Source organism: Equus asinus, chromosome 6, assembly GCF_041296235.1.
Source record: "Equus asinus isolate D_3611 breed Donkey chromosome 6, EquAss-T2T_v2, whole genome shotgun sequence".
Taxonomy (NCBI): domain Eukaryota; kingdom Metazoa; phylum Chordata; class Mammalia; order Perissodactyla; family Equidae; genus Equus; species Equus asinus.
In genome coordinates, this window is record NC_091795.1 from 49,676,466 (window position 1) to 49,690,746 (window position 14,281).

At 34.2% G+C, this 14,281-nt stretch overlaps 1 protein-coding gene across 29 annotated transcripts in view; it reads right to left on the reverse strand.

Moving 5' to 3' along the window:
* Window positions 1-14,281, reverse strand: part of EHBP1 (EH domain binding protein 1) — a 483,620-nt gene that overhangs the window by 91,606 nt on the left and 377,733 nt on the right. For all 29 annotated transcript variants that reach the window (XM_070512730.1, XM_070512734.1, XM_070512736.1 and 26 more), the window contains 3 exons: window positions 7,219-7,397; window positions 6,545-6,593; window positions 1,094-1,996 (listed from right to left, as the gene is read on the reverse strand). In XM_070512730.1, the coding sequence (XP_070368831.1) occupies window positions 1,094-1,996; window positions 6,545-6,593; window positions 7,219-7,397 (1,131 nt within the window). The remainder of the gene's footprint in view (window positions 1-1,093; window positions 1,997-6,544; window positions 6,594-7,218; window positions 7,398-14,281) is intronic.

Below are 14,281 nucleotides of genomic sequence, written 5' to 3' on the forward strand. Positions count from 1 at the left end.
TATCTGGCTTAATATAAGGCAGCTGGATTCTTCTATCTACTTCTATATTCAATCTGTGGAGACATCACAAATCATGTAGCCTCCATAATACATCACTGTACACTTGTGAGAGAATGAAAGTGAAAAAGGTAAATAATGTTCTAGTATAATTATGAAAATAGTTTCAACTTCAGAGGCTCTCTGAAGAGTCCTGGAGAGCCTTAGAGGTCTCCAGATCATACTTTGAAAACCACTGCTAACATCATGCTTTTGATGGCACAGAGGACAACATTGTGTGGAAAAACAGGAACACCAACAACTCTAAATCAAAAAGTGAATCAGAAGAGTTGAATTCTAAATTCTAATTCTAAATTGGTTATACCTTAATCCATTTTACTTAAGATGTCCTTTTTATGTACACATAAGAGTCTTTTATGATTAAAAAATCCATACATCTAAGTAAGCCTAAAAGAACTCTTTCAATAGGTATGAAATAAAAATTCTATGTCATAAGAAAACATGTATAATAGTCTGCTGGCAGTGTTTTCTTTCTTTGTGGTACAAAAAATAACGGCACATCTTATAATTGATGGTACCATAGATTCAATTAAATAAAGTAAATATTAAGGTCAAATCTGCGCCATATTCCCCTCATGGGGAGAAATTTGGATGTTACTGGGGTTTTTAACCACAAGGAACGATGGGACTGAAAATACCAATTGTAATACACCAAAATACTTGAAGAAAATGTTTTAAATGGAAAATATTTAATTTGCCATTATACTTTCATAACGATATTCTTACTAAATGAGAATACTGAATTATCTTTGAGTTATTCTTACAGTAAAATATTATTTTTATAGGTTAATAATATTTTGATTTGAAAAGCTGACTTTTTTTATCCTTCAATCTTAAATTGGGATTTATTTGTAGGCTTAAAATATTATACCAACTTTAAATGAAGGGCAGGTGTATTTCAGGTTTTTCTATAATGGGAAATTATACTTCACTTTTAATCATTTGTAACATTTTAAAGCATTCTATGAATACAAAAAGAAACAAAAAATAGAATACTATTTACTAAATATATGTATCGTCATTTTAACTCACTTACCTGGACTGTTTTTGTGGAATGATCTGCATGATTTAAAGTGGTTCTATCAGCATCTGGATCAGACTCTGTCTGCCTCAGGGAAGTACGTTTTTTCTTCGCGAGGTCTGCATCTCTACTGTACGAGTATCCAAGTTTAGAAGTGGGAGACAAACTTGTTTTTTTGATAGGTGATTCAGGATCTGATCTGCATTCTACGGGTCTGGAATTCTCTAACTTTTCTTGCTCCAAGTTACTGGTGATATCTAGAGTGTGAAGCTTTTGCTCATCTGCCTCCTCACACACAAAGGGTGGAGACATATCCATCTTCTTATCACTAACATATAAGTCACTCAATTCTAAAGGCTCAGCTTTCAATAGTCTCTTCTTGCCTAACAAAACTTGTGCATGGGTTGAATCTGTATTGTAACATATTCCGGGGTCATCGGATCCTGAAGTCCTTCCAGAGCTCTGCTGGGACTTTTGGGGTTCTGTGTCACTTTTAGTCCTGCGACAGTAAGGGGAGACTGTACTTGGACTAAGATGATCATCAGGAGTCTGATGTTCACTTTCTGACTCTCCAACACCACTATCATTTACAAATACAGAGTCGTCTTGGGATAAGAAGTCTACCACTCCGCTGGTGGGCTGCTGTAGTTCAGGTTCCCGCTTCAGATCACTAAGCTCTGCATAGAATTTTTCCTGATCAACAGAACTGTTCGTATCTGTTTCATAGTTTCCAACTTTATATGTGCTTTTACTGCTGTTTTCCTCTATCTGAACAACATTTAGTTCTTGGCCACTGAAATGTGCCCTTATTTGATAGAGATAAGTCATAACAGTCAGTTTGTCAGGAATTGCTAATAAAACCATATCAGAAGGTTCCAACAACCGGGAAATTCCTATGCTGGCAAATCCATCATATGCCTTCAAAAGAAGGAAAAATGAAAGATATATTGAATAGTTCAGACAATCCATACATTTTTAAAACAGTAAAATAACAGATGTTAACTAGACTTATTGTGGGGATCGTCTCGCAGTGTATACAAATATTGGATCATTATATTGTACATCAAATACAATGTTATATGTCAACTATATCTCAGTAAAAAAAAAAGTTAAAAAAATAAAGTTAAGTTACTATTAAAAAAAACAGCAAAATTTTAATAGATTTTTGTTGTTGTTGTTGGAGGGTACATTATGTTACTGGCATTATGTTACACGAGCAGAAGAAAATCCCAAGTCAGAAATTTGTAAAAGTGAGGTAGACACGAGAAGAAATTAATAACAATTGAAATGTTCTTTTCCAATAGAGAAAACAAGCAATAATGGGAGTTAAAACAAAAAAAATCTCAGAATCGATTTTTAAGATAAGGAACTAAGGTATAAAGAAATAGTAATTCATCTGGAGCTTTATTATTCCTATCAACCTCTTTCCCGTGGCCATGTAATCGCAGTGATTCGCGAAGAAAGAATGCAGTTAGAGATCTCAAAAGAACTAAATCCTAGATTACCTGGTATAAAACACAAGTAAGTGCTATTTAACCCTATAAACAGAAACATTTTTTAAATGCCTAATTAAGATTGAGTTTCATAATGAAGAGTGACTTCATTTTCACTTCATCCATTTTGGAAAGAATGAAATGTTTTGAGAAGTACAACCTAGTTGAGAATGTGAGGCTGCATTGTCTTATTTTTGTTAGCCTTTAAATGACTGTGGAACATCAGGTTTTTCTAGTTTTGAAGAATCAAAGCTATTTCTCAATTTACAATTAATTATTACTACCCTGAACTAATCCTTGAAAACAGCATTGGGTTGCTAGGAAGCATTAAAAATACGGCTAAAGGTTTAGATATACTCTTGGAAAAAGGAGCGACTCTCTAGTTACATTCTCACTTTGGGATATAAAATGTCTAGTCTTTCTAACAACCTAGATGTAGGATCCTAACTCAAAGTTTTCCTTAAAAGAAAGGTTAGGAAATTATGCAACAGTTCAGAGGGAATCAGTCTTTTGCACTTACATGTTGAAGTGCATTGCTACCTTTGAATTCAATCCTTGTCTCATACTCTTCCTGCAGTTTAATGAATGTTGTGGAATAAGTAAAAAAGAAAATGAAAAATAAATTGAGATATTCAAACCTCTTCAATTTTCACAGTGCCATGTTTCATAATATAGGTACCTCAAAATATTTACTTGAGAGAATGGCTCAGTTGGTGTGCATGTTTAGGCTTGTTTGTTATTTTACAAGTTTTAGGAAAATTAACGTCATTTTCCTCCTCGTGCCTTGACAACTTGATTGACAGACATCAATTGCAGACCATCAGGAAAAGCACCACAGGCAGTATTCTAAACATTTCCCAATTATCTAAAACACTGACATATTGGTTAAGATCAGATGTCACAGGTAAATACCTTTTTTATTCAGCACTTTTTACAGACCTGGGAAAATGATTAGCTTCCTTGTGGGGAATCTCCTGCTGGGGTTTTGCTTCATGTAGCAATTCATTTTATGCACACTAATTGCACTAAAAAACATTTAAAAATAAACCAGTTTTCTTGTAAGCAAAGTCAAGACTTCATAATGGAATTTTCCCATAGGTTAACCTCTTCTGCTGTGGTCAATCGCCTACTGTCTTTTTAGCTGTTTGTATGTGGAGAAAAAAACAAGTCTTTCAAAGAAACTTGTCTTACTTATTTCTAGATGTTATTTAATTGATTGGTAAGGAGGAGCACTGCCAATTACGTTATGCATCTGCATGGAACTTAAGACACAGGCATTGTTTCTTGTGCTGCTTTAAGTCTAATCAAGGGCAGATGGGGTTATCGGGAAGAACTGTGTGAAGACGGAAAGAAATCTGCAGGTAGCAACTGATACTCAATGTAGGTATCAGGTAAGAAGTCGCAAAGTGCTGAAAAGGAAAGATTGTATAACAACAATTATTTATTTAATTGTGCAATGAATAGGATCATCTAAATTAAAATCCTTTCAAAAAGCCATGATTATCTGCCCTGGAAGATCTAATTGAGAAAAATTTTTAATGGGATATTCTTCTCTATGTAGTAATATATAAATCCAACATATGTTCATCATTAAGTGCCTGAAAAAATAAAGGCTTTGAAAGCCTTAATGAGATTTCCCATACTCTTTAAAAATACATAGCTAGGTAAAAATCAGCAATGTTTTCTTACCAAAATTTCAAACAGCAAATTGAAAGCTTCACTTTATAAAAATAATAATGGTTTATTTTATAATCAGCATTTAAAATAGCTTAGTATTTTATTCAAATGCAAGAAAATGCAGGTAAAGAACTGTCATATATAAATATATAATCTAATTGATGAAAAAATAAGACATTTCACTTTGATAGACACAAACTCTCCAAAATTATACAAGAAATAATCCATGAGAATGACTTTGCAGAATGCCCACCATAAAGGTGATTACTATAAAGTAAATTACACTGATTTTTTAATATTACCTTTTTTGGTAGGATATTTCAATTAAAAATTGACAGTTTTAAAATGTCTTTCTCTAGGGCCAGCATCATGCATTTGCAAAGAAACAAGAGTTCTTTAATGACAATACAAATTTTTAGTTTTAGAGAGCAATGAAAGTAAAAAATTGTTTGTTTGTTTTTAAAGACTGGCACCTGAGCTAATAACTGTTGCCAGTCTTCTTTCTGCTTTTTCTCCTCAAATCCCCTCAACATAGTTGTATATTTTAGTTGTGGGTCCTTCTAGTTGTGGCATGTGGGACACTGCCTCAACGTGGCCTGACGAGCAATGCCACGCCTGCGTCCAGGATCCGAACCAGGGAAACCCTGGGTCTCCGAAGTGGAGCATGCAAACTTAACCACTTAGCCACAGGGCCAGCCCCTAAAAAATTGCTTTGATTTAAATTCTCATTTGCTAATTGAACTTCTGTCAAGCTTCCTTTTATATACTTTTTATCACTGGTAGTTTTAATTATCTAATTTAAAGGAGATTAAAAACTTTAGTCTAGGGGGCTGGCCCTGTGGTCGAGTGGTTAAGTTCTCGTGCTGTGCTTTGGTGGCCCAGGGTTTCGCTGGTTCGAATCCTGGGCACGGACATGGCACTGCTGGTCAGGCCATGCCAAGGAGGCATCCCACATGCCATAACTAGAAGGACCCACAACTAAAAATGCAAAACTATGTACCGGGTGGTTTTGGGGAGAAAAAGGAAAAATAAAATCTTTAAAAAAAAAACAAAACAAAAAAATAGTTTAGACCAAGTCTAGACTTGGTCCCATGAATCCTTTTGGCAATGAATCCCTTCTCAGAATAATGTTTTACATGTATAAAATACATAGAATTAAGAAAGAAACCAATTATTTTGAAAAATAAAACTATGAAAATACTATTAAAACTGAATTTGAGAAACAGTAACATATGTGCTTTTTATGAATGTATTAATTACTGTAATTTTTAAAAAGTGATGAGCTTAAAAGGTATTTGTGGGTATTTACAACTGTAACGTGATAGGAAAATATCTGAGATTCTAAAGGTGACAAAGTGTCATGCACGGCTAACACTACAGTGGTTTGTTGCCTAAGTTCATCATTGAAGGAAATGCTAAATTTCACTTAAAGAATTGAGAAAATAAAATAAATTTTTTGTCCTAGTCATGTTCAAGGACCCCCCCGAATTCTATCCCCAGCTCCCAGGTTAAGAACTTCTATTCTAAGACAATTAAGACATTCTAAGACATTAACTTGCCAGTTGAAGAATTCAGTTCAGTGCAAAAAAACATTGACTATCTACTGTGTGTTAAGTGCTTTCCTTCTTTTTCATGTCATGGTGCACGGAGAAGATTGTAATACTGTACTGTGCCCTGGGGTAAATACTTAAGTCAGCCTGCAGCCACAGTCAGCTGGCCCAGGGAGGCTCTAGCAACTCAGCCCTGCACAGCCACCCTGAAGGCTGAAAGGATCAATTTCCCTCACGAACCAACTGGAAAGCTCTTATGTCAGCATAATAACTAATTATGTGAAAGAAACTGTAAAGTTTACCAGAAAATTTTTTAAAAAGAACCAATGTTCCTATCTTTTTGCTTCTAGGAATATACACACCCTTTCCTGCACACCCATTAGGCTCCTGCCCTCATCCCCTTCCCAAGAGATTTTTCTAAACTCTTAACAGTTTATGGCACACAATTTCGGGTGTACCTTTTAAAAGCTAAATGTTGAATAAAAGCAATATGCTTTAACAAACATTTAATGGTTAACCAAGTTCATACACATATTATAACCTGATGCTAGTCCAGCACTTGACATCTTTAAAGGCCATGACAAGCTAGAGTAAATCATGCATCCTATTTGAACTGTGGGCAGCAGACTAACTTCTGCGAACTGCAGTTATGACCTCACAAAACAACTTTACTTGCCCCAAATTAATAAAAGCCTGCAGAGAAGCCAGAATTGAAACTTTCTGGTTTTTCCTTTGGCAATTCTCACCTTTTTGTTGTTCTCTTTAATATCTTGAGGATTCAGAGACTTGTAGTCACTGAGGGAGAAAATGGCACAATAGGTACATACAGTATTGGATAAAAACAGCTGTTTTTAAAACAAACTGAATCTAAAAACTTGACATTCAATAATACCAAAGAGTAACTAGCAATTTCACAGCAATTCAATCATCAAAACTAATAGCATGGAAAATTAAGGAAATACATAAATAAATAAAAACAGTGATTACATGTTTCACTGCCTGAAGCTTTCGACCTAAAGGAGAAGTTAAGGCAGGGGGCCAGATACTAGACTTGACAACCAAATTTACCAGGAGGCAATCCCTTGTTCTCAGTGTACAAACAGCTACAGGCTTATTTGTCTCATCTCATTTTTACACTAAGACAATTTTCATAATAATTTGAAGTCAGTTCTTTGTATGAGATGAAGGAGAAAAATCTTTTTTTTTTTTAAACAGAAAATATTGTTTTTAGGCATCAAGAAGGAAGAAATTTTCTTTCTGGCATACACTTCTTCTCTCAAAAAGCAAAGAGTGTGAGTAATAAAAAAAAGAAATATAAAGTCAAGTATTTCAGGACCTGTGTTAAGAAATTATTTTATGGTTTTTAAAAAAACTATTATCTATGAAATATTTATAGGGAATGGAAAACGCTTCTACTTACATTAAATCTGGTCTAAAGTGGTGTAATATTGCACAAAAAGATAAACCATTTCTCCATGATGTAGTAAAATTGGTGATTTTCACTCCCCGGTAGTTTTTTGTAACTTCTTTGCACCATACAAGCAATGACTGACTAGCATTTGGCTTTCGTCCCAAAACAGGACTTGGTATAGGGCTCGGCTAGAAAAAAGGAAAAGAGGAAAACATTAAAATAATTTAATGGAAGATGAAAATTAACATTAATTGACCTAACTAGATCATTTGAACCCTTTGATGTCAGTTTAGGTCCTTCAAAACTGTCAATTCAAGACAACTGTAACCTCCAAGAAAGAGACATGAATCTTAAGTTATTATCTTCAGCTTTAGCCTATGGCATTTGCCTGACAAGGATGTAGATATGCAAGATTTTAAACCTATACATAAGAACATGCCAAGGGCTATATTGATAGAAACATTATATTAAAGTATTTAAATACTTAAGGCTGACTATCTGTGTAACTCTCAAGCCCTAAAAAATTTTCCCCAAATGCAATCATGTACAAATATAGTTTCTTTTTGACTAGATTAAAAATAATGCATTTTGAAGTCTGTAGCACAAATTGTTAGCAGTGGAGAGATCAAAATAACAGTAAGTTTTTTTTAATACAGTAATCATATGCATTTTAGATAGCACAATGATAATCATATTCAAAAATACTTCTTATATAAATTTACTGATGGCAAAACATATATAGAGTTATTAACAGTTAGGTGTTGGTAGCAACAGCACACAACAGTACATAATTTGGATTTGCTCAAAATATTTTCTAATTATCACTGATAGCTACTTGTGAATATTAGGTAAGTTGGGGGGAGTGCGTGTGTGTGTGTTTTAAATCTTAAGTATATACTTGGCTTTCCCCCCTTGTTCATATACTTGAAACAACAACGATGACAACAAAACTAAGACTACACAATAAGATTTTTATCCCAAACTCTTATTCTTAAAACCACGTCATCTTCTTTTACTGAGCAACAACCACAGTTTGTGATGGTAACTTTAGAGATTGATGCAATTGAAAACTATAAAGAAAACTACTAAATGTTTCTGGACTTTAAATCTTGCTATCAATTAAGTGCTGGCTAGAGACATAAAATACAGGCCCTCTAAAATCAGGTGACGGGAGAACAATTATTTATCCCTAATATCATTTAAATTTAACAAGTAAACCATTCTTGCCACACAGCTTACTTAAGAAAGACCAATGATGCCCCCACTTGACAAAAGCATGTTAGTGCCAAACAATTAAAACCATCAACCCACACAATTACGATTTATGCATTGACTGCACCTGTGGAAAGACTATTAAGAAACACTAAGGATGTAATTTCTTATTTTTTATTAACTGTAAGATTAACAAATTGTTATATAAATAACCATAAATCTAACCAAGTGCTGTTCTTTAAATGATCACCCATACAAAGTCAATGCTGGTCATAAAGATCAATAAATTTGGATCAATTCTTCTTAATATGAAGAAGTAGGTAAAAATGTCATTCCCAACATAGGAAGGTATTTACTTTAAAATAAATAATAGCTCTTTAAACTATCAATCTAACATGTATAAAAATGAACTATTAAATTTATTTTCACCCAATGGTAACTTTTCACTGTGACTTTCAAATCCCTCTAGAAGTAGAGTGGAGAATGGTCTATGGATGAGCTAGCAGATCAGTGAACTAAGCACAAACACATTTTTCCTTAGATTTTCTATTATTCAAAGGATTGCCTTTATTAAAATGTTTTTTGTGTATCAAATTATATTATTAAGGCAGTGATTCATTCTAAGCACGGGTAGCATGTACATGGGCAGATAATCTACAACTATCATTATAATGATTCATTTCAATCATCAGTAGCACTTATATAGGGAATGTACAAATGTCATTATCTCGTTACAATCTAAAGTGGCTTTCTGTACTTAAAAATTAGGAAAAACATACCATGTCAATATGATTATGAATATATCCTTGTTTCTGAGAAGGCTCAACATGAAAAAGCTAAAAGAACTACGCTAAACTTTGGATTTACTCTAACACAAAACCCTCATATTAAAACATCTCACAGGGATGCTTACTGCACTGCTAAGAAAAAGAAGTCATATGTAATTGAAGAAACTTTGATGAAATTACAAGCCCTATAATAAATGGTTATGTTGATTGCAGAGAAAGAAAATTGACATAGAGCCATTGTTCAATGAATCATCCACTTCAGAACTACGGACCTTTCATCTAATATTTTGCAGAGGGTCATAAAAAAATAAGCAGTTAAGTCATTTTGAACCTTCAGTACAAAAATGGATGAAATTACTTGTTTCTTGCTATAGGTGGCTCCTGATTTTGTAGTAAACATGCAGGTTACTTGATTTCTCTATGTCTCTCATCTATAAAATGGAGGTTGTAATGGTACTTATTGTTGTAGTAACAAGAACTGCCTCCCCCTCTTCCTGCCCATTACGATCATTACCACTCTCTCCCTGGATCAGCATATCAACCTCTTTGCTGCTTCTTGGATACCCTAGTCATGGTCCCACTTTAGCGCCTTTGCCCAGATTGCTCCATTTGCCTGGCTGCTCTCCTCTCATACAGCTGCATGGTTAACTCCAACGCAACTATCTCCATTAGGATTATTATGACTACCCTATTTGATGATGCAACCCATCTCCATCGCCAACCCCAACCCAGTGCTCCTGACTCCCCTTATCTTGCTCTAGTTTTTCCATAGTACTTATCCTCTTCTTATGGTCCATACAACTTATTTTGGTAATTACCAAAATATGCTTATTGGTTACGCTTATTGCTTATCACCTGGACATCCTCACAAAATAAAAAGGCTAGGAGGGCAGGAATTTTAGTTCGTTTTGTTTATTAACCTATCCCAAGCATCCAGAACAGCTCCTGGTACATAGTAGGCACTCACTACATACTGTCAAATGAATAAATGCATGCAAAACATTTAGCACAATGTACGGCACATAGCAACTATTCAGTAAATATTAATTGCAATTATTATTACTACCACCAATGTTTATCAACAGTTGAACTCCTATTTTTGAGGGTCTTTTGGAAACTTTAAAGGCCACGAATGTCTTCAAGATAGTGAAAATTCTTTTGCAAATAAAGCTTTAACTAGAAGATAATCTTGATACTCTATGTGCAAAATGAGGCACTTGGAATTCTTGGCTACATATCTACTTCTATGGGTTTGGTGAAAAAAGCCCTGAATGACTGTGATTTATTGCTTTCCAAAGAAAGGACGACACCAAAATCTGGCCATTAAGGGTAGATCCAAACTTTCAAATGTTAGAACTCTTTAAAAGTTCCTTCTTACATTTTTGCAATGACCAGATGTGTAAGAAGTCATCTCTATTTAACATATCAGGAAAGTAAAGCACAGATATTACAGTTGTCTTTTTTATGTACTGAGAGAAGAAATGTCTAAAAGCCATTCTAATTAAAACTTTATGATCAGAATGATCAGAGTAGGCTCAATTAGGTAATCCTGCCAGTTCTCCTTCAATCAAGCCACCATGCGGATGAAATTGCACTGATCTCAGTTTAACTGAGAACTACAGTTGGATGTCAACCATCATGAAGTGATGACAATAGAGAAGAAACAGGACTTGAAACTACTGTTGGACTTAACGGTTCTAATATAGATAATTTTAATGTATTATTTTTGTTAACATAGCATATTACCTATTAAAGATAGTAATGTCACCTAGTTATTATGCTAACAATGACAAGAGGATTTCTTTCAGAAAACAGGCAAATAACTTGTTACAAAATTTCCTAAATCATAATAGCTGCAAGAAATTTCAATTCCATTTTTCCGGCTGTACCCCTCTGACTATAGCTGCTCTCTCTTTTGTGGTCTCCCTTCTTCCACTGATACAAGCACATATTCCTCTAGGTATTGCTCTAAATAGTTCTCTCTCGCCACACTTTAAGCTGATTCACTCCCAGGATTCCAACTATCACTTCCATGCAGACGATTCCCAAATATACATTTATAGTTCAAACTATCTCAAGTTGACATTTCCAGCTGGCTGTCCTTCCTGCCATATAAAATTCAAACTCAATATGTCCAAAACCATAATTATAGTCTTTCCCTACAACCTGCTTCATTTTCATTATGTTTGCAAATGATACTGCTATTGTCCCACTGCCTAGACTTTTAATCTCAGAATCAGCCTTGAACTCTTCCTTCACCTATCATCCTTTACTGGTTATTTCACGGGCAATTTTGATCCTAGTGTTGTAATGTTTTTATAATCTACCTTCTTTCGCCTAGGATATTACAAAATATTCCTAATAGGTCTTCCTTCTTCTAAATTCTCCCTTATCTGACCCATTGCCATAGCAACAATCTTCTTAAAGCGGAAGTCAAAGGCTCCAATGGCTCTCAAGAACGTACAAAATGATGACAAAATACTTCTGAGCATTGAATCCCAAATCTTTTTCAAAGTATCTATTCTCTAGGATGACTCACCATTCTCTAAAATCACTATGCTTTCCTGCCTAGCTCTCAGCTCCCTCACTTTCAGTCTTTGATCATATAGATTGTTACCTCACTTGGAATATCTTCTGTCCCAAGTCTAACTGGTACAATTTCACTCTACTTAAATTCAACTGTCATCTGCCACATGAAATCCCTTTCCAACTCCCAGTCAGTAGGAGACCCTTCAGTGTTCTTTTGACTCTCTGTCTCTCTTACAGCATTTTTACTACAATATGTTCAGTTCTTCCCTCTTCAAAAACAGGCATTAATTTTTCATTAATCAATAAAGTATATTCTGGGCATCTACCACATCCCACATGCAATGTTAAAACCTTTACATGCTCATTTAATCATCACAATTCCTCTGAGGTAGGTACTGTTATTCTCAATTTCAGGTGAAGAAACTGAGGTTACACAGCTAGGAAGTGGAAGAATTAGACTCTATACCAAGGTGTTCCTACTCCAGAGCCTGTACTCTTAAACATGCATTTCACATTTTGAGATAAAAAATGCACTTTTAGGACCTCAGTAGAAACTGTACGTTTCTTGAGACCAGTGATTGCCTCCGTCAACTTATTATCTTTTTCAGAGCTTAGATCACTCCCCAGTGTATGTTAAATTACTTGACTCAAAAAAGGCAATTGATCCAGACAATTTAAAACCTAGGAGTATTCTGTTAATAAAACCCTTTGCCCCTTTTGTTGGATTTTAGATTATTGATTAGAACTATAACTAGGACTAATTAAGTCCAGACCAATGAGATATACACTACCATTGCCAAAGTTGTAGGATATTTTGGTTTCCACAGTGTTAATTCTGGGAGCCTTTCCCCAATTATTGCAAATTATTACACACAGTTGAGAGAACTTTGGATAAATCTCAACATTTGGTGAGCTCAAAACAACAGCAGTGTTGAGAACAAGAACACTTGTATCTGAACTGTTCTTATTCTTTTGCAAAGTGTTTTCATTCAAATAATTTCATTTTATTCTCATAGTAAATTTGAAAGTTAGGCTTTGTTACTCTACTACTAGACAATTAGAAAGATTATGCCATAATTAAAACATTGGGAGGAATTTCTGCTTACATTAAAGTAGGAGTACCAGCTGAACACAACTTTTAAAAAGCTGAACAAAATATTTTTTAAAAATCTAAGAAATATCAAACAACTATCCCCAAGTCAAGATCTGGAGAGACTAGGAAACCAGAGAGTAAGCGAGCCTCTCAGTGCTCCTTCTTATAATGGCTGATCTGGAAGTGAGCTGAGAGGCAGAGCTGTAATTTTTGTAGACTCCCAAATAGCAATATGAGCACCACCACCCTCAAAAATAGAAAAAAAATAATAATAAAGAAGAGAGCAAAAAATAAGGAAATAGAAAATAAGCATACAATAAAAAGGATCAACAAAACCAAAAGGGGCTTCTTTGAAAGGAAAAAATCACTTATACCTATAATGTGACTTCCAAGAAAAAAAAGGGAAGCAAATTCTGGCTAGAAGAAATAGAAAACCTGGAGAATCTATAACTATTGAAGAAATTAAATTTGTAATTAAAATCCTTCCTTATAAACAAAATTCCATTTGGATTAACTAATAAATTCTACCAAATAGGCAAGGAAGAAATATCTCTAACATTACCACAAATTATTCCAGAGAATAAGAAAAATGGTTTTTTTTCTGCAACTCATTTCACGATCCTAGCAAATCTTGATATAAAACTCAAGAGGATAAGGCAAAATTACAAGAAAACCTATATGAATACAGAGGCAAAAGTCTCAATGAAAATGTTAGCATACTGAATCTAGCAATTTATAAATTGAACAAACTGGACAGGAATGTACATTTGACCTGACATTAGCAAATCTATTGAGGTACCTTGCCAAATCAACACACTATAGGGAAAAATACGTACATACAATCATCTAAATAGATGCAGAAAAGTATTTAATAAAATTTAATGTCCATTCATATTCTATAGAATAATCTTAGTAATCTACTAGTAATAGAAGATTCCTTAACTTGTAAAAAGCCTACAGCAAATATCACAATGGTGAATTCCAAGTTTTCCCTTTGAGATTGGGAATCTATCACCACTTTCATTCAATACTGTTTGGAGGTCCTAGCTAGTGCATGAAGGCCAAAAAAAGACATAATGGTAGAAATATTGGAAAAGGAACAAAATTACAAAACTGACAGCATTTACAAATACTATAATTCTGTAGAAAATCCAAAAGAATCTACAGCTAATGAGAATTAATAAGAGAATTTAAAGAGGTTGCTGGATACAAAAAACAACGTAGAAAACCAACTGCATTCCTACACCAACAAAGCAGTTAGAAATTAAAATTTATGACTATTCATAGTGGCATAAAAAAATAAAGTACTAAGAAATAAATCTACAAATAATGTGCATGAATGCTATAGAAAAACTGTTAAGCTTTATTGTGGGGGAAAAAAGAAAAAAGGAGACCTAAAGAAATATACCATATTCAGGAATTAGAAGACTCAATTTTGTAAAGATACCAA